The sequence below is a fragment of the Peromyscus maniculatus genome, chromosome 19, assembly GCF_049852395.1.
Source record: "Peromyscus maniculatus bairdii isolate BWxNUB_F1_BW_parent chromosome 19, HU_Pman_BW_mat_3.1, whole genome shotgun sequence".
Taxonomy (NCBI): domain Eukaryota; kingdom Metazoa; phylum Chordata; class Mammalia; order Rodentia; family Cricetidae; genus Peromyscus; species Peromyscus maniculatus.
This window is the reverse complement of record NC_134870.1, coordinates 80,876,647-80,903,122: the sequence shown is the minus strand read 5'-3', so window position 1 is coordinate 80,903,122 and position 26,476 is coordinate 80,876,647. Positions and strand designations below refer to the sequence as shown.

Genomic DNA, 26,476 nt, shown 5'->3' with positions numbered 1-26,476 from the left:
TCTCTGGTCATGGCGGCGGCTGCAGCGTCTCCTTCTGCCTTTGTCCTTTTATTTCTCCTCTCTGTTAGTCCCGCCTATCTTTCCTGCCTAGCCACGGCCGATCAGGTTTTATTTATTAACCAATCAGAGCAACTTGACATACAGACTATCCCCCAGCACAGCCAAGTGCAGACCATCTCAAACACCTGCACTCAGGCCCATGGTCCTAATCATCCTCTATACGGACCTGCTGGGTAATGCCACAAAGAACCCAAGAAGGGCTCCCACAGGACAAACAGAACATCCCACAGCAGATAGTGGTTTACATGTTCATTGCATGATTACCACAACCAGATTATGGGTGCATACATTACACACACACATACACGCATGCACACACACTGCACTTTCTTCTTTTAAAATGTTTTTAGTTGAAATGGAATTACATTGCTTTCCCCATTCTCCTCTCCCTACCCCTTCCCAATTACATTCCCTTCAGACTCTCACATGTTCCCTACACACTCTCAAGAATTAAGCCTATTTTCTTTTATTATCATTGTTATACACACAAATGTGTATATATATATATGTGTGTGTGTGTGTGTGTGTGTATTTATAAATAAATAAACACAGGCTGCTATATCTATTTTTTGTAGTTTGTATGTATATAATTTCAGGGCTGTCCACTCTGCATTGGACAGTCAATGAGGGTTTCATTCTTGGGGAAGGCTAATTGATATGCTTCCCATAAGTCGTTAATTGCCTATAATTCTTTGTCTAGAGGTGAGATCCCATAAAATTTTCTCCCTTCTGTTTTAATATGTCCATTAACATTGCCATTGTTCTGGTATTTTTAATGTAGCCATTTTTAGGAGAGATTTCTACAGTGGACTCCTTTGCATTCTGGCTCTTACAATTTTTCTGATCCCTCTTCCTCATTCATAGGTTCACACATTGTGATGTAGATGTATCTATTGTGAATGAACTCTAGGTTAACTTAGTAGCTGTAACACAAAATGTATATGGTAAATCAAAAACCACAGGAAACTCATTAAGAGCTAATTTTTCTGTATCTTTTAATTTGTAAAAGTTAGGAATTTAGAAATATTTTGAACAAAAATATGACTTACATTTCAAAGAAAATAATATGAGATTTAACTATATTCACAATGTTCATATAAAAATGTTCTTATTTCTACTTTGTATATTTTGCTAAATTTCTCTAACTTCCTAACGTTCTTTGTATTATGATACTTGATGTTTCCCATACTTCCTAATATTCTGCTGGTCCTGGTTCTAGCTTCTATCCTTCCTGGCTTTAGATAGCCATATGTCTATTTACAATATACTCCTGTCTGGGATGCTGTAGATGGTACACTTTGTGAGAAAACATGAATGACTATGGTCCCTGCAGACCTGAGTTCATATCCTGTCTTAATGGATTCACCAACCCCAGAAAGTAACTGTTCACTTGACATCAAACTCTTTCACTTATTTTTGGTATATCATCAAAGTTACTGTGAGGGTTACACGTGATACACTAAATTAATGATTGAAATATTGGTCATATTATATGTGCCAATCAATGTTTATGGCATTAGTGTCATTATTACACCATTGATGCTGGCAGATGCTAATTTTCTCCCTAATGATCATCTTATCCTAAACCTACACCAGGAATGATATCTCCCAGGTACCCAGAAGCAGGAATAGTGAATAAAAAGATATTCTAGTTACACAGTCTTCAGGAACTAGCAACAAAAAGAATAGTTGTATTTCCTAGTTTGAGAAGCCATTCCAGTGCCTTAAAAATAACACTAAACCAAACATAGAGATCCCCTCATAGGCAGACAGTATGCAGAGAGTGAGAGACCTTGGAACACTCAGTACTAAATGGGATGTCTCCATCAGATTCCTCCTCTTAGTGCTGAGAAAACTGCAGAAAAGGAGGCAAAAAGAGCCAGAGGGGATGGAGAACACCAAGGAAACAAGTCCTTCTAAACACAGCAGGACCAATGTACATATGGATTTACAGAAACTGAGGCAGCATGCACAAGGCTTACACTGGTCTGCACTAGTTGGGGTCCTGGTGTTGAGAGAAGTTGACACAAGCCTCCCTAGCCCAGAAGCAACCTCCAATAAATAATCACTTGCAAATAAAAATTTAGTTTTTTGCAGAGTGTCTCACTGGAGAAACAAACTACTATTACAGCAGGCCTCATGTTCAGCAGTAGATGCCCAACAGAAAATGAACTCAGTGACATGCTTGAAGTTTGTCTCATGAAATTTATTCAGGGACATGTTTCTTCTTTCTCTCTTTTCCTTTCTTTCTTTCTTTCTTTCTTTCTTTCTTTCTTTCTTTCTTTCTTTCTTTCTTTCTTTCTTTCTTTCTTTCTTTCTTTCTTTCTTTCTTTCTTTCATTCTTTCGTTTTTAATTACAACGTGCAGTTCCTGTGTTTATATATTATAGTTTCTGGCTTTAGGTTTTTATGGGATTCCTGTGTATATGTCTCTACATCTATATGTGTGTCTTGTGCTTTTTCTTTGGCTCCTTTTCTTCTATTTGTTTCTTTTTTTCTGTTCTTATTTATTTTATTTTAATATTATTATTATTTAGATCCCTGTTTCTTTTGTAAGAAGAGACAGAAAGCGTGTGGACTCGTCTAGAAGGGAAGGTAGAAAGGATTTTGGAGAAGTTGGGTTTGGAAAACTATAATCAAAATATATTGTATTAAAAAAAATCTATTTTCTTTTTTTTGCTTTTCAAGATAGTGTTTCTTTGTGTAATAGTCCTGGCTATCCTGGAACTCACTGTGTAGACCAGACTGGCTTGAACCCACAGAGATCTGTCTGCCTCTGCCTCCTGAGTGCTGGAATTAAAGGCCTGGCTGAAAAAATCTGCTTTCAATGAAAGAAAAAATAAAATACTGAGTCAGTTATTAATCCCTTCATAATACCATTTTGCCTATTTTAGAGACACTTGTTAAACATGTGTAAGCTAAAAAAATACCTTTTATCTTTTGTATAATCTATTACTTTTTAACAATGAATTCATATATACACAGATAAACTATGAACAGCTATTCATAGATGTCTATCAGATTACCAGTGACACCACAATAAGCTGGAGATGCATTTAATAGAATGGCCTATGTAAACCTCATGGCTGTGCAATGCACTGTCAAGCATAGCTTTTTAAACTTATTCCACTTCCAACTGTTCTTCCCCTTGGAAAATTTTATATTATCATGGGCACACAGAGAAAGGGAACATTGGAGAAGGCAATAGATGAGGGTAATTATAGAGAACAAAGAATAATGATGCATAAAAATGAAGGTATCATAATGAAACCCATTATCTTGTATGGTAAACTAAAAAATAATTAAAAAAATAAAATAGATTCCCAAGTTAAATATTGCCAATAATAAATCATCAATAAATTTGTTTTAAAACAGTTCTTCAGAATGCATATAAGTATCATTTATTAAAGGCAATGGTAAATTTTCATACTCATGAGATATGCTTATTTAATTTTACATTAATAATAAAATTTTGCAGAATATTTGGTGCTGCACAGTATAGGGCATCTTTAACATCTTTCTAAGATATTTGGTATTTTAAGTGTGGAATCATCAATGCCTAGAATGTCATTTTGCCAAAATTCATAGTACAAAATGGCAGAAGTATTTTTAAAACCATCTCAGAATTTGCTGAAAATCCTATCCTACCCCTAAACTAAAATTCATTAAAAAATATTTTTATGATTCAATTTAGTAATTAAAAATGATTTTTAAAAATATTATATTCCTAACCCCATCCAAAGATATACTGATTTGACAGTTCCATGATGAGGAATAAGACTTTTCCATAAGTAAACCATTATGTTTCTATTAGAGGAGGAAATATTGTGTTCACACTAAAAACACTGCAATTCATAGCCTATAATAGTCACAATCTAAACCCATGCTGAGGTATTTCAAACAGTGTTGGTGGTATCTCAAGGCATGACAGCATGAGTTGTGCAAAGTGCTTATAATGTGTGTTCAGAACCAAGGCTTCAGTGAAGTCACATTGCCAGTAACACTTTGGATTCATTGGCTTTTGAAGTAATGTTTGTGCATTCAGAAACTTTTTCTGTTGCCAGTCTCCTTATGACCACCCAAACACATTCAGTTACTTGAGCCGACAAGGGGTGACCACCCTCGGTTTAAGAAGCTGAACTGTGGAGTTCCTGTTTACACGACTCTACAGCAGGTGCATCTCCCTGTGGGTGCTCAGTATCGAGATACGATCAGGCACCTGTTGTTCCAGATGGAGATGTTCAAAATGCAAAGCTCAGAGAACAATTTCTGCTGAATTAAAAAGTTTTAGCAATGTGAAGTTAGAAACTTAAAAACTGAATCACATATTTAGGCCTAGTCTGTACTAATTGTATGCTATTCTGTTTGTTATCTTCTATATTCTACAATTAATTAAAGCAATAAATAAATAAATAAAAATCAAGAGTTTATTTCATATAGAAGTATTTTACTTTTGCTTTAATAAACATATTTGGGATAAATGTAAAGTACTATTATAATGTCATACATTTATTACTTAAGAGCTGTTATATGTTACAATTAATTTCATCAAATCAAATCTGCAAATTTCCAAATAGAATCAATTTACACAGTAGCAATAGGATCACTTCTTTATTTATATTATGAATTTTACAAGAAAACAACACTTTTAAAAATCAAGTTTTGTAATATAGCACCATTTATATATGTAGTGATTTCATGCTTACAGACTGAGGAATTATGGCAGGAAAATAGTATTTTTTTATTTCTGCAATGAAGCCATTATGTTTTTTTATAAGTACAGGAAACATGTCTCCTTTAAATGGAACCCTATCAGAAAAAGAAGAAAAGAAGGATAGGAAAGAAAGAAAGGAAGAAAGAAAGAAAGAAAGGAAGGAAGGAAGGAAGGAAGGAAGGAAGGAAGGAAGGAAGGAAGGAAGGAAGGAAGGAAGGAAGGACAATTAAAAGAAAAGAAAAAAGTTTGGCTGTTTGCCTCCTGTAAGAATAAAGATTTTCAATGGAAAGGAAAGCTTGCTATTTAAACATTTTAACATCTTTTCATTACATTCACTGTCCATGACCCATGTTCCATAAAACCATTTTGATATGAGTACATACTGTGAGTTGAGTATAACCCTCCTCTTATTGTGCATTTATTTTTCACTGAATTGAACATAGGATCCTTATTCTTTTCAGCAGATGGGAGAGTGGCCCGGCCTAACCTAGGTCTGAAAAGCATCTAGCGAAGCAGGCAAAAAGTGCTTTTGGAATCCTCAGAAAATGAAGCATTCCTCAACCATTCTAGCTCAAAGTACCAGAGCTGTGTGCACATACATTGATTTGTTTGGCTTCTAAAAGATTTCATTTGTACAACAAAAAAATTCATTGATAATAAATAACAAGCTAACCCATAAGATACAGCGTTCACCACTGTTACTAAGTAATCTTTTTGGGATCCTCCCTGGTGAAGACTAATTTTCCCTCCCTCAGGGTCACTACCTGCCTGTAACTCTTCATCTGGTGGTGGGACTTTTTGAGATTTCTCCCCCCATATTGGCATGTCAACGTGCTGTCATTCTTCAGGTCTTGATTAGTCTAGTTTATTGTTGGAATTTCATGAGTGCAGTTTCCCTGTCACATAGAGAAGACACAGTCTCTCAGCAAGAGTCGTGGTCTCTTTCAATCTTTCTTCCTCATCATCCACGAAGTCTCTGAATCTTGTGTCTGTGTATATTGTGTTGTATACATACAATTTGTGATGGGCACTACACAGTCAGGTGTTTCTTGTATTTTGACCAGCTACGGCTTTGTATAATTGTCTCTAACTGCTGTAGGAAAAAAAAGGTTATTTGATGAGAGCTAGACTTATGAATTATCAGTAGTTATAATGGTATGTATTTAGAATGCAGTTAGAAATTACAGTGCCCCCTGGTCACTAGTAATAGGTATCTGACTAGGTTTACAGTACTAGACATAAATTCCCTTTATTGAGGAAGCCCTAAGTTCAACTGGACATTTTTCAGTTACCAACAGGATGTGTCACTATTGCACCTTTGGGGATTTCTTTCTAGGCTGGTCCAATTACTGTAATTCATAGATGTCACAGGTAGGGAAGACCATTGGTCCTACTGGTAACTATTCCCCCGTGTCTGAGCAAGTATCTTTGGAATAGGATGTCAGGTATTTTAAGCATATAGTAAGGAGTATTGTAATTGTACATAGATTTAATTTTAGTTGTGTTGTTTTTTTTTTTTTTTGAGAACTCTGCACATTGATTTCCAGGGTGGGTTTATCAGTTTGTAATTACACCAATTATGAATGAAGATTTCCTTTTCCCAACATTCTCAGCAGTATTTGTTGTTAGTTGTTTTCTTCATCTTACTCATTCTAATTGGTGTATGATGATGAAATGTCTAAGTTGTTTTAATTTTCTTGAATGCTAAGGATATTGAACACTTTTTGAGCTGTTTCTTATAAATTTTTATTTCTTTTTTTGAAAACTCAGTTAAGATTCATAATCCAGTTTTTAATTGGTATTTTGTTTTTTCACACTATTATTTGATTTTTTTTATATATCCTGGTTGTTAATTCTCTGTAGTATGTATAGCTGGCCACCACTCTCACACTCTCTGGGCATCATTCTCACTTGAATGACTGTTCTCTTTGCTATACAGAAGGTTTTTATTTACTTTTTTGCTTGGTTGTTTTGTTTTGTTTTTTGAGACAGGGTTTCTCTGTGTAGCCTTGACTGTACTGGAACTCACCCTGTAGACCAGGCTGGCCTTGAATTCAGAAATCTGCCTGCCACTGCCTCCTTAGAGCTGGGATTAAAGGTGTGTGCCACCACAATCCAGCAAAATTTTCAGTTTTAAGCAGTCTCACTCATCATTTGTTGGTCTTAATTACTAGATATTCAAGGTCTTATTCAGAAAGTCCTTTTTCTTGTCTGTGTTTTCTTAGAGTGGTTCTTCACTTTAGGTTTCAGGTTAAGGTTTTTGATCCATTTGAGATATATTTATGGGCTGGATCATAGGTACAGGTCTAAATTCGGTCTTCTTCATGTGAACATTCAATTTTCTCAGGACCATTGTTGAAGAAGCTCTTGTCTCCAGGATGTGTTTTTGGCAGCTTTGTCAAATATCAGATGACTAATTAAGTGAACTCACGTTTAGGTCTTCTATTTTTGTTGCATTGAAATACATGGTTTTTGCCAGGACCATAATTTTTTTTTATTGATGTAGCTCTTTGGTTTATCATGAAATCCAGAATAGTAATTCCTCCAACATCACAGTCTTTTGCTCAGGATTACTTTGTCTATCCTGGGTCCTTGTTGGTTCCATATGGACTTGTGAGTTCAAAGCCACACTGGAAACAGCCAGGTGTGGTAACAAGAGCCTTTAATCCCAGGAAGTGAGCCTTAAATCCCAGAAAGTGATGGCAAAAAGCAGAAAGGTATATAAGGCGTGAAAACCAGAAACTAGAAGCTTTTGGCTGGTTAAATTTTAGGCTTTTGAGCAGTAGTTCAGCTGAGATCCATTTGGATAAGAACTCAGAAGCTTCCAGTCTGAGGAAACAGGATCAGCTGAGGAATTGGCAAGGTGAGGTGTCTATGGCTTGTTCTGCTTCTCTGATCTACCAGCGTTCACCCCAATAACTGGCCCAGGTTTGTTTCTTATTAATAAGACCTTTTAAGATTCATGCTACAAACAAGTTACAGTAAAACTAGTCAGAAACCACGTATCAAAGCTGGACAAGACAACCCAGTAAGAGGAAAATGGTACCAAAACCAGGAAAGAATCAGAAAAACCTCCAACTCACACTGCTAGTAGTCCCACAAGAACACCAAGCTACACAGCATAATGAGTGTGAAGAGAAACTAGATCAGACCCATACAGAGTTCATGACTGTCACTTAAGTTGATTCTGTGGGCCATGTGTTCTCATGGTGTCCCTGACCCCTTTACTTCCTACATTCCTTCCTCTCCCTTTTCTGTGGAGTTCCCTTACTATTGCCTAGTGTTTGGCAGTAAGTCTCTGCATCTGCTGCCATCAGTTGCTGGATGATACCTCTCTGATGACAATTGGGCTAGACACCAATCTCTGAGTATAGCAGAGTATCGTTAGGAGTCATTTCATTGACTTTTTTGGTGCTAGTTGTCTTTGGTTCTCACCTAGGTTTCTGAACTAGTCTCTGGCTCTTGATTATCCAGGGAGTGTCAGGTATGGGCTCCCTCTCATGGCACTGGCCTCAAGCTGGGCCAGTCATTGGTTGACTACTCCCACAAGTTTAGTGAAGGTTTTTCAGGTAGGACAGACTGTAATTTAAAGGATTTGTGGGTGGGTTGATGTCCCAGTCCCACTGTGGAAATCTTGCCTGGTTATAAAAGATGACCATTTCAGGCACCATGTTACTAGAAGTCTTTGCTAGAGTCACTCTCAAAGATTCCAGGGAGTCTCTACTTCATGAGGATTCCACATTGCCACCCAATGCTCCTCAATTTCAGTCACCACTACCAGTGCTTTCTCCTTCCATCCCTCCCCTCTGCCTGATCCCTCCAGTTCCCACCCCACTGACCCACAATACACTGCCAACAGCTATCTTCTTTTTCCTTCCCAGGTAGGCCCAAGTGTCCCCCTTTGATCCCTCCTTGTTAATTAGCTTGTGGATTATAGCATGATTATCCTTTACTCAACAGCTAATATCCACTTATAAGTGAGTACATACCATGTGTTTATCTTTCTGGGCCGGGGTTATCTTACTCAGTATGATTTTTTTTCTAACTGCATCCATTTGCATGCACAATTCATGATGTCATCATTTTTAACTACAGAGTAATACTCTATTGTATAAATATACAACATTTTTTTTAACATTCTTCAGTTGAGGGACATCTAGATTGTTTCCAGTTTCTGCCTATCATGAATAAAGTTGCTATGTACATAACTGAGCAAGTGTCCCTGTGATAGGATGGAACATCTTTTACCTAAAAGTGGACAAAATAAAGCACTAAAAGTGGTATAGCTGGGTCTTGAAGTAGATCAATTTCCAATTTTCTGAGTAACCACCATATTGTTTTCCATAGGGGCCGTACTTGCACCACCAGCAGTGAGGGGTGTTCCCCTTGCTCCACCTCACAACCAACATGAGAGGTCACTTGTTGATTATAGCCATTCTTTCTGGCAGGTGTAAGATAGAATCCCAAAGTAGTTATTTTGCATTTCTCTGATGGCTAAAGATGTTAAACATTTCTTTAAGTGTTTACCAGTCATTTGAGATTTCTCTATTGAGAATTCTCTGTTTAGATATGTACCCCATTTTTTAAAATTAGATTATTTGATTTGTTGATGTCTTATTTATTGAATTCTTTATATATTTTGGATATTAGCCATCTGTTGGATGTAGAGTTGGTGAAAATCTTTTCCCATTGTGTAGGCTCTCATTTTCTCCTGTTGACAGTGTCCTTTGCCTTCCAAAAGCTTTTTAGTTTCATGAGGTCTCATTTATTAATTTTTGATCATAGTGCCTGTGCTATCCGTGTTTTGGTCAGGAAATTGTCTAATGTGCCAACGTGTTCAAGGCTACTCTGCTGTGGGATGGTCTGTATGTCAAATTACTCTGATTGGTCAATAAATAAAACATTGATTGGCCAGTGGCTAGGCAGGAAGTATAGGAGGGACTAACAGAAAGGAGAAAAGAAAGAACAGGTAGGCAGAAGGAGTCACTGCCAGCCACCGCCATGACAAGCAGCATGTGAAGAAGCAGGTAAGCCAGGAGCCACATGGCAAGGTATAGATTTATGGAAATGGATTAATTTAAGCTATAAGAACAGTAAGCAAGAAGCCTGCCATGGCCATACAGTTTGTAAGCAATATAAGTCTCTGTGTTTACTTGGTTGGGTTTGAGCGGCTGTGGGACTGGCGGGTAACAGAGATTTTTCCTGACTGTGGGCCAGGCAGGAAAACTCTAGCTACACTATTCCCCACATTCTCTTCAATCAGGTAGAGTGTATCTGGCTTTATGTTTAGGTCTTCAATCTATTTGGACTTGTGTTTTGTGCAGGATGATAGATATGGATATATTTGTATATATGGATATCCTGTCCTCCAGTTAAGCCAGAGCAATTTGTTGAAGATGCTTTCTTTTTCCATTTTATATTTCTGGCTTCTTAATCAAAAATCAGGTGTCCATATGTGTGTGGATTTATGTCTGGGTCTTTGATTCCATTGATTAACTTCTCTGTTTTTATGCCAAATGATGTGGGTTTTATTGTTATAGCTCTGCTGTACAGCTTGAAATCAGGAATGGTGATACCTCTGGAAGATCTTTTATTGTACAGGATTGTTTTAGCTATCTAGGATATTTTGCTTTTGTATGTGAAGTTAAGGATTGTTACTTCAAGACCTGTAAAGAATTGTGTTGGAATGTGCATGGCGATTGTGTTGAATCTGTAGATTGCTTTTGCTAAGATGCACATTTTTACTATGTTAATCCTACCAATCCATGAGCATGGGAGATCTTTCCATCTTCTGATATATTGTTCAATTTCTTTCTCCAAAGACTTGAAGTTTTTTCATACAAGTCTTTCACCTGCTTTATTACAGTAACCTCAAAATATTTTATATTATTTGCAGTTATTGTGAAGGGATGTTTCCCTGATTTCTTTCTCAGCCCATTTGTTATCAGTATATAGGAAGGGTATATACTGTATATAAGTATATACAGATTCTTGAGTTAATCTTGTATCCAGACACTTCCCTGAAGGTGTTTATCATTTGTAGGAGTTCCCTGGTAGTATTCTTGGGGTGGCTTATATATACTAGCCTATTATCATTATAAATAATGATACTTTAACTTCTTCCTTTTTAATTTGTAAACCCTTAGTCTCCTTCAGTTGTCTTATTCCTCCAGCTAGAACTATAGTACTATATTGAATAAATATGGAGAGCATGCACAGCCTTGCCTTGTTCCTGATTTTAGTGGAACTGCTTTGAGTTTCTTTGTGTTTATTTTGATATTGGCTATCAACTTGGTATATATTGCTTTTATTATATTTAGATATGTTCTTTGTATCCTTGATCTCTCTGAGAATGTTATCATGTAAAGCTGTTGGCTTTTTAAAAGGCTTTTTCAGCATCTAATGAGAAGATCATGTGGTTTTCTTTCTCTCAGTTTGTTTATATGATGATTTATTGATAGATTTTCCTATGTTGAACCATTCCTGCACCTCTGAGATAAAGTCCACTTGATCACAGTGGATATTTTTGATGTGTTCTTGGATTTAGTTTGGTGATGCTTATGTCCATAGTTCCTGTTCACTTATCTAGATTTTCCACTTCCAGGATTCCCTCAGTTTGTTTTCTTTATTGCTTCTATTTCCACTTTCAGGAATTGAACAGTTTTGTTAATTTCCTTTAACTGTTTGCCTTTTCTTGGCTTTGTTGGTGTTCTTTAAGGTATTGATTCATTTTTTTCTCCAATTTTTTGTTTGTCTTTTCCTCAACGTATTTAAGGAATTTATTCATTTCCTCTTTATGGTCCTCTATCATCTTCATACAGTTGGTTTTAAGGTCATTTTCTTATGCTTCAGCTGTGTTAGAATATTCAGGACTTGCTGAAGTAGCATAGCGGGATCTGGTGGTGACATGTTACCTTGGCTGTTGTTGATTGTGTTCAAGCACTGGGATCTAGGCATCTGTGTTTGGGGAATTATAGGTCTCGGTGCCGACTTCTGAGTTTGTCTGTGTTGGATATGTGTTTTGTTCCTTTGTTTCTGTTTCCTCTCTGGTACTCTGATCGAAGTGGTCTGTGTTTGGGTAGAGGGTCTACACCCGAGTTGGGGACTGGACTTCTGGTGGCCTAGGTGGGATCTGGTCGAGCAGAGTGCTTCTGCTGGAGTTGTGGGCCAGACAAAGGTTACATGTTTATGGTCATATATTTTAGAAAATGCTAATTCCCAAGACTGTCTTCTTATTGAGCTGGAAAGATGACAATAATATATAGAAAACTGATTGCTTGGATTGGGTGAATTGATAACTCTACTTATTGTCTTATTGGTTGAAATAAATGGGAAATAATAATATTTCCTCTGTTGAAAATACATGATAGGAACTACATAAATCACGGTGCTGTTTATGTAAGAGCAGAGCATACCATAACTGTCTGTTTTAAGTTTGTGGATATCATACAAAACAGAAGATTGTGTTGGCCATGCTAGTAGCTTCAGCACTGAAGAGCTGTTTTCCTTGCATGGTGCATCTATAGTTCCCACTTCAACAGAACCATGCTGTTGTGTTTTTTTTTTTCTTATTTTATGTTATAGTTTTGAATATTAACGGACCTATCAAAAGTACTGAAATAATTTGTGTTTTCCTTTTGTAGATACTCTAGCTTTGAACCATACTGTGCCATTATCTACCTATGTTTTCACCTTTGTTAATCAGATGGGGATAAGTACTTCTCTCTTGGGAGGAGTAAGAGTCTTAAATGAGAACAGAAGCATCTCAGTGAGCCCAATAAAAATCAGCTATCATTGCTCCCAAAGTACCATGACTTTCTCACAATATTATGATTATATAAAAAATTGTAATATATATCTTTGCAAACACCCAAAGTGGAGTCCATAGACCTCTGAATAATACAGAAGGGGACTTGGGAAATGTGTTAAGGAGTTAAATTCACTTGCTGCTCTTGAAGAGGACTAAAGTTCAGTTCTCAGCATTTACAATGGATAGTTCACAAGTGTCTTTATCCCCTGCTCTAGGGATACCCTTTTCTACCTGTGTACACATGCATACACATAAATAAAAATAGATCTAGAAGGGGAAACTGTCTTAATACACCATCTTTTAGTAATATACTGTGATGTATTTTAAAAGATATTACATTATCCAATCACTCTTGGATACAAAAATTTGTTAATTTTTGTTCTTGCTTGAAATGTGTTAAAACTCAGGTAAGAAGATACTGAGCTTGTTCACCATCCCCACACAGATCTTCTGGTGACCAAGACACGGGTATTATACTCCAGCAGTCATTCTCAGAATGTGTTCAGAGACAAGTAGCAATCACCCCATTACCTGCTAAACCACAAACACTAGGAGTGGAATGTGTATGTTTTTGAGGAAGCACTTTAGGTGATTACAATGCACACTAAAATTTGAGAGCCAATAAACCAGGTGAGAAAGAATAAAAATTATAATATGAAGAATATTGATTTAATAAAGCTAAATATTGCCATATTTGTAGGACTATATAAATATTATCATATTGGTAACAGTATAAGAAATTCATACATGAATCTTTTCAAAGCAGGAAACTATTTTCACATACCCTTAACAGGGAGATATACCCAAAAAGAAAAAAAAATAAATATGACAAACATAACAGAAGTAAGCTTTGTGGCTTTTATTTGGGATGTTTTTATTCCATGTTACTTCTGCTTTAAGGTATAATTGAGACATTAAAATTGTAAATACTTAAAACATACAAAGAGATGATTTGATAGGCATATACACTATAAAGTGATTACTGTAATCAAGCTAATTAACATATCCAACACCTCATGTAGTTAACATTTTGTGTGCATATGATTCTTCCTAATCATACATTTAGATAGGAATGCTACTGATACCTATCATTTTACCTCAAATAGATTAATTCATGCTGTCTCCCAGCTAGAGTTCCACAGAAAATGGCTCAAGCCAAAAGAGACTAATGAGATGGTTTTGTCTTTGGGAATTAAACACATTTTGTAATATTGGTTTTCTTGCATAGTTTTTAGATCAATGCTTCTTCTTTAAGCCCAAGTTAAAGCTATACTGTTTTGTAAAATGGTTTCTATAATTTGGTTTTACACACACACACACACACACACACACACACACACACACACACACACACAGTGCTCAAAATTAGGCACCAAAAACAATGAGTCACTATATTTTCTAAACTTAGTGAAGATGTCTCCTTACAAATTTCTTCTCCTTTTGTTTATTTTTTTCTTGATTTTATTTTGTCTTCCTATACTCATTGATTAAACACTGAAATTGCCTTCTATTTTTATTTTTTTGGTGAGGGAAATTGAACCCAAAAACCTTGAGCATACTAGATAAGTACAGGATTACCACATGACAGCACTCATATTCAACCTTATTCCTTGTCTTTAAAATTTTTTAAATTTTTAAATTATTTTGCCTTTTTGTATGTCAAATTCTAGAAAAGTATTAATCTGAAAAGAGCTTACATTTTTCAACTATGAGACTATATATATTTGTATGTATTTAATTCCTTCTTTATATCTTTCAATGATGAGAACATGTATATGATGTACACACACACACACACACAGAGAGAGAGAGAGAGAGAGAGAGAGAGAGAGAGAGAGAGAGAGAGAGAGAGAGAGAGAGAGAGGAGATTATCCAGTATAATAAGAGCATCAAGAGAACACATTCTTGGCCTCTTCACAACTCTAGGAGAAAATATTTATCTCTTGAATTTATACCTGATGTTAAATACAGGTTTTTCACAAACAGTTTTAATTAGGTTGAGGGAGTTGCCTGGTAGTCATAATTTCCTGTGTCTGTTGTTTTAATGGATGATATCAGTGTTTTCTAAACCTCATTTACCTCATTAAATATGTTTGTTCACCCTGTGGTCTTTTGATATTGTACATTATATTCATTAAGTTTCAATGTTGAAACCAGGCTTACATTCCTAGAATAAACTCCACTCTCTTCTTACATATTATGTTTTATCTATTTTCAGGCTCTGTTTGATGTTATTTGACCAAGGTTTTTATAACTGTATTTGTATTGTCATTATTTTGTAGCTTAATTTTTTTCTAAAACTGTTTTGTTTTGGTTTTTGTGGTCCAACCAATGGTAAACCTAGATGAATGGTAGAGAAATGATCCTTATTTTCTGTTTTGCAAGACTATGAGTAAACTTTTTTCTCAACTTTTTTGTTAAATTTTGCCCATGCAATCATTAGTACCTTCAGTTTTCTTTGTTGGAAAGATTTTAATGTAAATTTAGTGTTTAAAAGTTGCATATTTAGCCAGGCAGTTGTGGTGCACTCCTTTAATACCAGCACTTTGGAGACAGAGGTGAGTGGAACTCTGTGAGTTTGAGTCTATTCTAGTCTACATAGAGTTTCAGGACAGCCAGAGCTACATAGAGAAACTTTATTTTGGGGGAAAAAAGGAGAAGAAGAACAAGTTGCATGTTTTGGTGGCTATTTGAAAATCACATCTGGAACCAGCATCTTGTATTTTGAAAATAGAGACTGGTGTTACTTTAGGTAGTAGAACAAAGAATAAATGACTAAAATTGGAATAATGAGTAAATTTTGGGGAAAATGGAAAAATCACATTGTTTGATTATTTAATTCACATAATGAGAGTATTAATAGATCTTCAACATCATTGAAGATGGTGGCTGGATATTTGCCCTTTCATCAAGTTGTGTCATGACTTTTGTGAAAACTGTCACCGGACTTTATGACTGCATGTTGAAAGATTCACACAGTGAGGAAGAGAAATGAGAATGAAGTCACCATTTTGGTAGAAAGTGACTAGTGGACACTTACTAATATTATTAAACTACCCAGGGAACTGTTGGTGCTTTAAGAAGGTGTAGATGTTGCTAATGTTCTGCTTTATACTATTTAAATTAAGCAATGACATAGATCCAAAGTTTAAATAGCTAATATTATACATTTAAGAGTCTCATCAAATTTCCAGCATTAGCCAAGATTAGGCCTTGCTTACAGTAATGCAAACTTGTCCTCTTGGTCATAAATACAGGCCTTAAGAATTCTGTTTACCAGGACCTATCCTTATCTGTACTCTTCCAAATTACTTGAATTGTGGTTCTAAAAATAATCTGTGCTTATTGCTTTTCTTTCAATCTTTAAAAAAATTCTTCCTTCATATATGGAATCCAACCATCTTTTAAAGCTTTGGCAAAATCTATGGGAGTAACCAAGAAATCAAATTTAATAGCCAAATTACTTACAGCCTGTGACAGTGAGACTTTTCTTTCTACTTCATCTCAGTGACATTGTTCAAAATATATTGTGCAAATAGTATTTAGTTTGTAGATTGAGCTGTTTATATTTAAATGAAAATTATGGCCATGTAATTTTATTCTTTGGTGAACACAACCAAATTATTGTGCTATTATTGAGAGTCTGAGGGGGTACACATTTATGCTAGAGCAAGTGGATATGAGATGAACTCATAATTTTTATTCTTAACACAGAAACAGCAGTAGCAGTAGCAGGGGCCGATTCTTACTAGTGATAATCAACTGGCTCTAACTGCTTATTATTAAATCACTCTTGAAGCACCCACACCTAATGGAAAACGGTGATTAGTTCTAATTTTCACCCTGTGATAACTGTCCTAGGAGATTAATACTCTAATGTGTCCTTTAGAAACTTTTTATTACTTTAGACTTTTTTGGCTAAAATTTGAAAATTATTCAAAACAAATGAATCCCAGCATTTTTCTTAAGCACAAATGCAATAAAATTTATTACACTGAATTGGAGCTACTAGACACTGCTTGTTTAATTCATTACTCTGTATATCTTTTCTGATGTTACTGGAGTTGCACAGTATTGCTTATAGCTACTATCAGTCATTAAATATTGCAAACATCTTTAATCACTTAGCAGAATACTTTACTAATCATTGTTCATGTCATTAGTTTTGCCTGTGTAAATATAAGCTATTATTTTTCATATTAATGCCATTTTTAATTACTTTAAAGAATGTACTTGCCAATAATTTTCAAAACAGAGCTTCATTTGTTGTTGCTGTTTTGCTGTGAAAGACCCCCGGCTGAGATCTTTCTCCGGGAGAGACCCCAAACCCAGGGAACACACCGAAACCACAGATCAGATGCAAAAGCAAGAGGGTTTATTTAGACCAGGTACCTGGGGCGAAGTCTCTTGGAGGACTTGCGCACCTTCTTAGGGCAAGGGGGACTTTTTATGGGATCCCAGGGGCAGAGGCGCGGTTACAGAAGCGAGAAGCATAGTTACAGGGTCCCTATTGGTTGTTTCAAAGAAGGCCAGGGTGAACTTGGGGTCGCATGTGTGTGGCTGATTTGGCCTTGTCCAGGCCAGCTGCTTATTCTTCAAGGCCAGGGGCCCGCCATAAAATATCAACTGTCTTACTCCCAAGGCTGCTGACCACAGTTATCTTTTTCAAGGCTGGCCATAGCTATCTCTGTCAAGGCCGGGTAGCTGGCTATGGCTGTGAACTCCTGTTTTTCTGATTCCTGCAGAATGGCGTTTCTTAGGCTAAGTTATGGGGGGGAGCATTTCATTGGCCCAAAGCCCCATGTCCTCATAATGGAGCGGGGGTCTTTCATTCCCCCATTTTCTTTTGTACCAAATGAAATCTTTCATTTTAGGATGGAGAATAAGGGGTTAACTCTATCTCTGACTGTCTGAGCCTCTGATATTGCTGGGTTAGGATCAAAGCCTGGGCAACAGAAACCTTATCCTTGATGAATTGCACCAATCTGTTGAGGATGTATGACCCAAACAATAAAATGAGCAGGAGGACGATTAGGGGGCCCATAATGGTGGAGACAAGGGTCGTAAACCATGGTGACCTTTGGAACTATCTTTTAAATCTTTTCTGTTGAGCATGGCTACTTGGAGCTGTCTGAATTGGCCGGTCTCTATAAGGGCTGCAGTCTTGTATCTACCCCAGCAGCTATTCCGCCCATGGTAATTTTTTTCAGTAACAGGGCCAGCGTCAGGGAAACAGGCTCTCTGGTGATGCCCCTCCCAATGTCAGGAGGACTATTAGGGGGATCAAGGGGACCCCCGGGTGAGTTTTATCTTTAGTGGGTTTGGAGAGCGTTGAACTAGATGTCTCGGTGCCCTCAGCTTCGTCGGGTTCCTTGGCAGCCTTTACATGCGACGTGTGGACCCAAGCCGCTGTCCCGTCAACCTCGGCTCTAGGTTCCTAGATTGATGGCGTCGGACCCAGACAGAGTCCCCAATCTTGAATGGGTGAGGCACCACCGGGCGGTTCAGTTGTTCCCGGCAGGCAGGGGTTTTTACACCGTCTTTTGCATCAGTTGGAGGGCTAGTGGCAAAAGAGGAGATATCAGAGTAAAGGAAATTTACAATTGGTGGGGGAGCCCCATACATGATCTCGAACGGGGTTAGGCCATGAGGCCCAGGAGTGTTCCGGGCTCGGTAAAGGGCTAGGGGGAGTAGGAGCACCCAATCTCTAGTGCCAGTTGCAAGCGTTAATTTGGTTAAAGTCTCCTTAATGGTTTTATTTGTACGTTCTACCTGTCCTAAGCTCTGGGGGCTGTATGCACAATGAAGTTTCCAATCAATCCCCAGTAGCCTGGCCACCTCCTGACTTACCTGGGAGACAAAGGTGGGCCCATTGTCTGACCCCAATATCTGGGGTATTTCATACCTGGGAAAGATGTCATCCAGGAATTTCTTGGTTACCACGTTAGCGGTCTTTTTTCTTGGTAGGCAAGGCCTCTGTCCATCTATGATGTAAGCTTGTCGCTCGGGGCTCCATTCCGCCCCCATTTTTTTTGTTAGTTCCTGGTCCTCCGGGCTTCCGCCATCCGGAGGGCCTGGGTCAGCGCGATCAGCTCTGCCTTTTGGGCCGATGTTCCAGGTGGCAGTGGTGAGGTCCAAACTATCTCCGATTCGGTGGTGACGGCTGCTCCGGCCCTCCGTTCTCCTTCTTGGAGGAAGCTGCTCCCATCCGTGTACCAGGCAGCAGGGTTGCGGGGTTGAGGGAGACAACTGGTCTGAACATCACTCGGTCTGGGGGCTGCTGGACCAGAGCTTTTACCGCATGGGAGGATAACACAGTTAATGGCTGTCCCAAAGTCAGTTTCCCTGCATCCTTGAGCAAAACAGCAATAGCGGCTTCCCCACGCAGACAGGGGGGCGGGCCATCCTGCAGCTACCGGGCTTTTATGGCCCCAATCTCTGTACCAGCATTCCTTTTGCAAAGCCTGAGTTCTCGTCCACGAACAGTTCAAAGGGCTAGGACTTGTAGGGGGGTCCCTTTGGGTCCTGTCCAGATGCCAGCTGAACCTTTTTCTCGGTGGTCCTTTGATACCTCCTGTTACCTGTGGCCCCCTGGACCAAAGCTGTGCGGTCACTGAGAGAGCTTCCGGTATGGGTCAGGACTGAATGTTGAGCCCCGGTGTCCACTAGGAAGGTCACTGGCTGCCCCCCCATCTTGAGAGTTAGTCTGGGCTGGGGGGGGGGCGCTCCTGGCCGTGACCTTCCCAATCTTCCAGATTGAGGACCCTTGGCTTAGGTCTCCGAGACCCTTGAGGCTTTTTTTTTTTTTTTTTTTTTTTGATCAGTCACGAGCCCAATGTCCTCTCTGTTTACAGTAAGCACTTTGTCTTTGTCAAGCAGTGTCCTTTTTAAGTCTCCCGTCCTAACGTCTTAACTCCCTCTCTGACCTGTCCCTGAGACATTACAGTGGCCAGGACTTTTTTGTTTGTTTTTCCTCTCCCTCCATGTCTCTCTAAGTCTTTTTTAAAAACGCGCTGCCGGCGTCTCTTTCTGGTAACCTGAGCCCAATCGGTAGGGGGTTAGAGCCCCTGGAGACCCGCTAAGAGCAACTGGCCATAGAGATGTAGGCGTTCCCTACCTTCGCTGCTTTGTCCCGCCTTCCTCGTAGGCGACCAGCAATTGGGGAGGAAGCAGGAACTCATCCTCCGCTGTTTGGGGGCCGCTGCAGGAGCCGCCGGTCCCTCCGGCGCTGTCGGGGGGGTTGTAACACTCGGGGCGGGGTGACTCGGCGTCCATGGGTGACGCCGCCCCCTAGTCACCTTTTTCATATTGGGCCGGAGCCGGTCGTGGCACATCGCTGCGGGTCGCCGGCCAGGGGGCGGTCCCTCGCCGACCCCATCCCCGGCCCCGCCTGCGTGCCCCTGCTACATCCCATGTCCGCCTGCGCCGCCGCTGCCGACTGCGCCGCTCGGCCGCCCTCCGCGCTATCCACCGCCCCTCCGAGCGAGCGGCTGTGGGGCGTTGCCGGGACCGAGGCCGCCTGCGCCGCCGCAGGCTCCCCGCCACCCGGGTCCGGCTGGTCGCCGGCCCCGCCCCTGGCCCCGCCTGCGCCGCCGCGGGTCCCCGCGACCAGATTCCCCTGGTCTGCACCAGCTCTAAGTCGGCTGTTAGGCGCCACGCGGAAAACCACGGCCCGGCGGGGCGGACTCCTCCGCCCGCACGGGAGACATGGACAGCCGGGGAGAGCGGGGAGTGAGGGGAGCCCCCCCCAGCGCCGCCCCGGACCCCCGCGACCGCACCGCGGCCGCGCGGACGGGAGGAGGCGCGGGGAGCTCCGGCACCCGCCGCCGCCACCGCCATCACCGCTGACGGCCTGCGGGGACTGGGCAGGGGGCGTCCCGGCGCCCTAGCTTCCCGGCGGCCCCGCCTGCGCGTCGGCGCCATAACCTGCTGCCACCTGCGCACCCGCCTGCGCGTTCTCTTCTCCCGCACCCGCTTGCAAGCCTGCCCGCGCGCCCGCCTGCGCCGGAGCAGCGGCCTGCGGGGAGAGGAAAAGACTTGCTGGTGTGGGGTTAGGGAGGAACAGGGAGTGGGAGGGATCCGCCGATCTGGCTTCCTCGGCCCCGGGATTCGGCGAGCGCTGCTGCCGCCGGGGGGGCAGAGGGGAAGAGAAACGGCTTAACCCATGGGGGAGGTTCTGTTGTCAGGAGTCTCTACATGGCAATGTATGGGACCTGGTCCGGGTGGCCATGGGGACTGGAAGCAAAAACTTTTTTTTCTCCACCTGTGAAATAAGACTGAGGTTAAAGGTTCCCTGATGAGGCCATCTTATATCTATTTTTTTTTTCTTGATTACGACTCCTTCGTTGTTGGCTCGTGTCTTTACGTCTGACCAGTGTTTAAGCATGAGGCTCAAGGGGGTGGTGACAGTCTGTCCTATGGCTGTTTCTAGGAGGAGAACGGTTAAACAGAAAACAAAAAACGACAGACCAATATAAATAAGACTAACACTCGCTGCGCGGCTTCGGTTCCAAACCGAAAGCAAAACCAGAAAAACCGTGCCCCCAGAGGGGTCTTTAAACCGTGCCCCCGGAGGGGTCTTCAGACCGTGCCACGGAGGGCACTTCAGATGAACCGTGGAACGTCTTCCAGGTTCCCAGATTCCCCTAGGACGTCTCCCAGGGTTCAGTGGCGAAGTCCAGACCCGTCGGTCCCCCCTTTCAGATCCACTGACACAGACAGATTATCAGACGCAGGCGCGGAGACAAACAAACAACATTTAACACTCAGACAAACAGACAACCCTCAGACTGGACAGGGATGACATAAATCAAGGCCGGCCGGCTTACCTCCTGATGGTGGGTCGGTGGTCCCAGGGAGGGGTCTCAATCCCCGTACGGGCCACCAAATGAAAGACCCCCGGCTGAGATCTTTCTCCGGGAGAGACCCCAAACCCAGGGAACACACCGAAACCACAGATCAGATGCAAAAGCAAGAGGGTTTATTTAGACCAGGTACCTGGGGCGAAGTCTCTTGGAGGACTTGCGCACCTTCTTAGGGCAAGGGGGACTTTTTATGGGATCCCAGGGGCAGAGGCGCGGTTACAGAAGCGAGAAGCATAGTTACAGGGTCCCTATTGGTTGTTTCAAAGAAGGCCAGGGTGAACTTGGGGTCGCATGTGTGTGGCTGATTTGGCCTTGTCCAGGCCAGCTGCTTATTCTTCAAGGCCAGGGGCCCGCCATAAAATATCAACTGTCTTACTCCCAAGGCTGCTGACCACAGTTATCTTTTTCAAGGCTGGCCATAGCTATCTCTGTCAAGGCCGGGTAGCTGGCTATGGCTGTGAACTCCTGTTTTTCTGATTCCTGCAGAATGGCGTTTCTTAGGCTAAGTTATGGGGGGGAGCATTTCATTGGCCCAAAGCCCCATGTCCTCATAATGGAGCGGGGGTCTTTCAGCTGTTGTTTCCTAGAGACAAAGTCTCATGTAGGTCAGGTTGGCCCTAAGTTCACTGAGTAGCAATGGATAACCTTACACTCCTTATATCCCTGTTTCTACCTCCCACAGTGCTGAGATTACTGATACATAGTACCAATTCAGCCTAAAGGAAATCGGTTTTGTTATTGATTTTATTATTCTTAGTTATCAAATATGAGGTCAGATATTTTTAAATTTTCCCATGGTTTTCCAAATAACAAAGTGTATTCAAATTTGTTTGCCTTTTTTTCCAAAGTGATCTACTCATAGTATTTTGGTGTCATCACAAGATATGAACAAGAATGGAATTGTCTGTATTGCACTGTGGAAAGCATTTTAGGATTCTGAACTGCTGTTGTTAAAACAGAAAATCACATTCCTTACTTAACATAATTGATTAGCAAAATTGTTTAACAGATGTTTATAAACTTGGGCCTCCTCTGAGCAGGTAGCGCAGACAGTAGAGTGCCTATCTAGCTTCCAGAAAGGTCTGAGTTTGATTGACAACACTGCATTGGGATGTAGAAACAGGATTAGAATTTCTAGGTCATCTTCAGCTGCATAGCAAATTTAAAGCCAGCTTGGGCTACATGAGACCCTCTTACAATAGCAAACAACAATTTGAAACTTTACATTTTTTTAATAATTCTAAAACTGGTTTCAGCTTCAATAGATGTGGTTGTGTTTATTTTTGCTATTACTAATTTTGATCTGTCTCCCTTTTTTTCACTTTGGCAAAGAATTTATTAATTGGGCTACATTTCAACACATGATTTTTAACAGTCAGAGATGAAGTTAAGTAGATTAGATGAGGAAGAATATGAGTAATCCTGCAAGCATTATATAATTCCAAAGGGAATTGAAACAAGAACTTTTGAGAAGAGGAAGTGAAGTTTGGAGAATTGATTTGAGCTAACAGATGGGTTGTTCCTAATTGATATATTTTCACTTTCTTTACATAAAATTTATTTCCTTCATGTCCTATGTTGTATTCACTTGTAAAACAGTCTCTGTTCTGAATTATATTACTCTTGTGATTTTGATCCATCTTTCTCTCATGTAATCTACTGGTGGTGTATCTTGGCATATGGTTCTCTCACCTTTGGTATTTCTTTTGACTTGAATATACCACACCAAGTGAGTTCTTTGTTTCTATTCCCTTTATGGATTTACAAACACACAGTTTTGGTGTGTAATGAACATAAAGTTGACCCTTCCCTAACACCTGGACCCAGTGATACATGTACTCATATTTGTGTTCAGTCATCCTTCATTCCTACAACAAATACCTGAAATATTTTAAAGTGAGAAAGGCTTATTTTAGGTACATGGTCTCAGAGGTTTCTTCTTGGTCTCACTGATGTGGCCTGTGGTTAGGGAAAGCCTCAGGATTTAGAGAGTAGATCAAAGCTAATCCTTTCACAGCTATCAAGAACAGTGGTATCTGGGGTGTGGAAATAAGATATTTTTCAAAAGCTGCCCCCAATGATCTACTTAGTCTGACCAGGACCCTCTTCCTATTTCCTAATAGCTTCTAATAAAATCATCATATAACGAACCCAGTAAGGGATTAATCTATTGAAGACATCAGAGTCCTCAGGATCCAATAAATCCCCCCAAACTCATCAGATAACAAAGCAGACCCCTAATGCATGAGCCTATGGGGGACATTATATATTCAAACCTTAATGGCACTATAATCACCTGCTGCATACAGGTCAATCATAGGATTGCTATAGCCAGGTGCTACAGGGCTGGAGTTTAGAATGACACGGACTCCTGGTGTAGCGGCCGTGAGGACCTTGTGTACTGTTACGGCCATGCTTGAGAGTGATGCTGGAAGACGAGGCCCCTGTGACTGCGGTCAGGGAAAACCACAGTACATTTTTTTTTCTAACCAAGGAAATGACAGATGATAATGGTAATACATGCCTTATTACTGATGTATACATTTGCTAGCAATCCCTTTTAATCATTGTTTTATAGAGTGTGTTCCTTCTACTTAGAGAAAAAATAGACAGCTATATTCAGGAAGTTTCCACAGTAGATACATACAATCAAAAAATGTTTTTGTTATCATAAGAGATGAAAATTCATGCCAGAAAATGCTACACATCTTTAAGTAGGACCAGATACAAGAATAAAAGATGAGGATTCTTTTATTTTGTCTTAATTTTAACAAAAATGTGGTAAGGAGGGATGAAAGGGAGGAGAGAAAGAGGGAGGGAGGAAGAAGGGGAGAAGAGGAGCTAGGATAAAGGAAGAAAGGAAGAAAAAACTTCTAGGTTCAAATCTAGATTTCAACCTCCCACAAAATGTGTGGAGGCCTTTTTATTACTTGAAATCTTGCATAACAGGAGTGGCTTTGGGCACTTTTTATATCATGGTAGAATTCTCAGACAGCAAAGCAATCTAGAATTAGTACAGAATTTATTACAAGATTTTTGTTTGGTTAAATTGCTTAACATGGAATAAATGAAATTCCTATTTGCCAAGGGATCAACATAATTTTTGGTATTATAAAACGGAAATGTTATAGTTTTCTCAAAAATGTAACTGGCAAAGTGCACTTTATAATTTAAAATTTAAAAAGTACCTTTTATCTCCTGAAAGCTAAGTTATCCTTAATAAAATATATTTCACAATTTATATTAGTATTTGATCAACTAAATTTTAATGAAATTCTAGATCCATATTTTGATTTAAAATACATATTATGTTTGGTTAGACTATGTACATAATGTACTTAATTTATTTTTAAAGACATTATGTAATAATAATCTGATTGAAAAGCTTCAAAATTGGCAAGATGGAATATCCTTTTTTCATTGATATTTTCCCATTTTTTCTTGTATTTATGTTCTGTTTCTAGGTACTTTCATTGTTTGTGTGCTACACCAGAATTGATGAATACATGTGCTGTTTTCCTGATCATTTTGAGATCAATATACTGATTCAAATTTATAACAAAAATAAAATGAGTTCATCAAAGAAGAAAAGAAGGGACAAAATTGATCAGTAAAAGAGATGCTCAAAACATTTTTATGCTATCAGCTTGAACAGTTAACTCTGACAGCTATCTTCACATCTAGTCATGCTAAATTTGCAAGAAATGAGAAAGTAATCATCTTGAAAAATTTGACAGGATATTATGTTGAAAAATGTGCAATATAGGTAGGTCAGCTGATTTATTTAGAAACTTTAAAATGCAAAACAAGGTACTTGTAACACTTACAGATTTCTGTGTTAGTAACTAACAAGTAGTAGGTTGATTCATTAATTTAAATGGTGAGTAAAAGCATTGCTATAACAATCAGCCATAAAATATATTTTCTCTCATACTTTTTTACTTCAAAACATACAGAAACATTTCATTTTTATTAGGTTTTTTTTCAGATTAATTGTGTGTGTGTGTGTGTGTGTGTGTGTGTGTGTAGATCTGGATATATGCATATGAATGCAAGTAACCATGGAGGCCAGAGGCATTGGATTGTATCAGAACATACAGTGACAGCTGAGAGCCACATGACACAGTGTTGGAAATTGAACTCAGAAAAAAATCCTCCAATGTAATGAAGCAGCAAGTGGCTTGTGTTCCATGAAACATTCATTGTCTTGTAAGAATCTGTTCACTAATTATTACATACAGTCTACAGACATTGCTATTCAACCTAGCACTCACCTATGTCTTGAACCCAGAGTGTCAGATCTATCTGAAGCTCTGATCACTTACTAGACTGACACATTAGGCAAGTTTAGAAATGACAGGTCAAAATTTAAATACTTAAATCAGATGTTCATAGTAGTTTGCCTTTGCTTGGGACTAAGAATAAGACAATAGCTCATTTGTTTATGGGTTTAACCCTCTATGCAAAGGCATTTACAGCATGTGAAATGATAAAGTAATTTACATCAAAAGATTTGGAGGGTATTTAGTTTAGTCACTTGTAGTTTATTAATTTCTACCTCTTCTTCATGCACTTATGTTATAGGAACATAAATGTCAAAAAAGTCTTTTCTAAATGTGTAAGTACAGATCTTTACACAGGTTTAAGGGCTATACCTTTACTAATTTCTATTTAGAGACTGTCAGGTATGTGTTTCCCAACTTTAATGTGACTACCTTAATACATCCATTGGGCTCTGAGCTTCAAGGACTTCTGATACCGACTGAAAAACTTGCTTTTCCTCATGCACAATCCATTGTTTGTCTTATTTCCACCTGTATCTGGACCAATTGAGGATGTCATTACCACAAAACCAGTGGCATACTGAACATCCAGAACTTGAAAACATGAATATCATTGTATTGTTCCACAGTAGCTGTTTAGACTAAGGAAATAATATAATGAGCTTAGAAAATAAAAGGTGTCTTTAAAGGGACATAAGAAGAAAACTCTGCTCCTCCCAGTCATCTCCATCTCCTCATGACTGGGT

The 26,476-nt window shown here is 39.5% G+C and overlaps 2 protein-coding genes across 6 annotated transcripts in view; one reads left to right on the top strand and one right to left on the bottom strand.

Moving 5' to 3' along the window:
• Dok6 (docking protein 6) overlaps positions 1-26,476 on the top strand; it is a 417,131-nt gene that overhangs the window by 72,683 nt on the left and 317,972 nt on the right. The window lies entirely within an intron of this gene.
• LOC143269640 (uncharacterized) lies at positions 16,937-21,405 on the bottom strand. 5 transcript variants are annotated; one of them, XR_013046220.1, is made up of 3 exons: positions 19,701-21,405; positions 18,434-18,874; positions 16,937-18,143 (listed from the first exon to the last, which is right to left on the bottom strand). XR_013046220.1 is itself a non-coding variant. In XM_076555668.1 (2 exons), exons 1-2 carry the CDS (start codon positions 20,504-20,506, stop codon positions 18,115-18,117), a joined length of 654 nt encoding a protein of 217 aa, XP_076411783.1. In that variant the 5' UTR covers positions 20,507-21,405; the 3' UTR covers positions 16,937-18,114. The 5 variants fall into 5 exon arrangements, 1 of the variants encoding a protein (XP_076411783.1); XR_013046221.1 differs by having other exon boundaries at positions 18,489-18,874; XR_013046219.1 differs by having other exon boundaries at positions 16,937-18,874.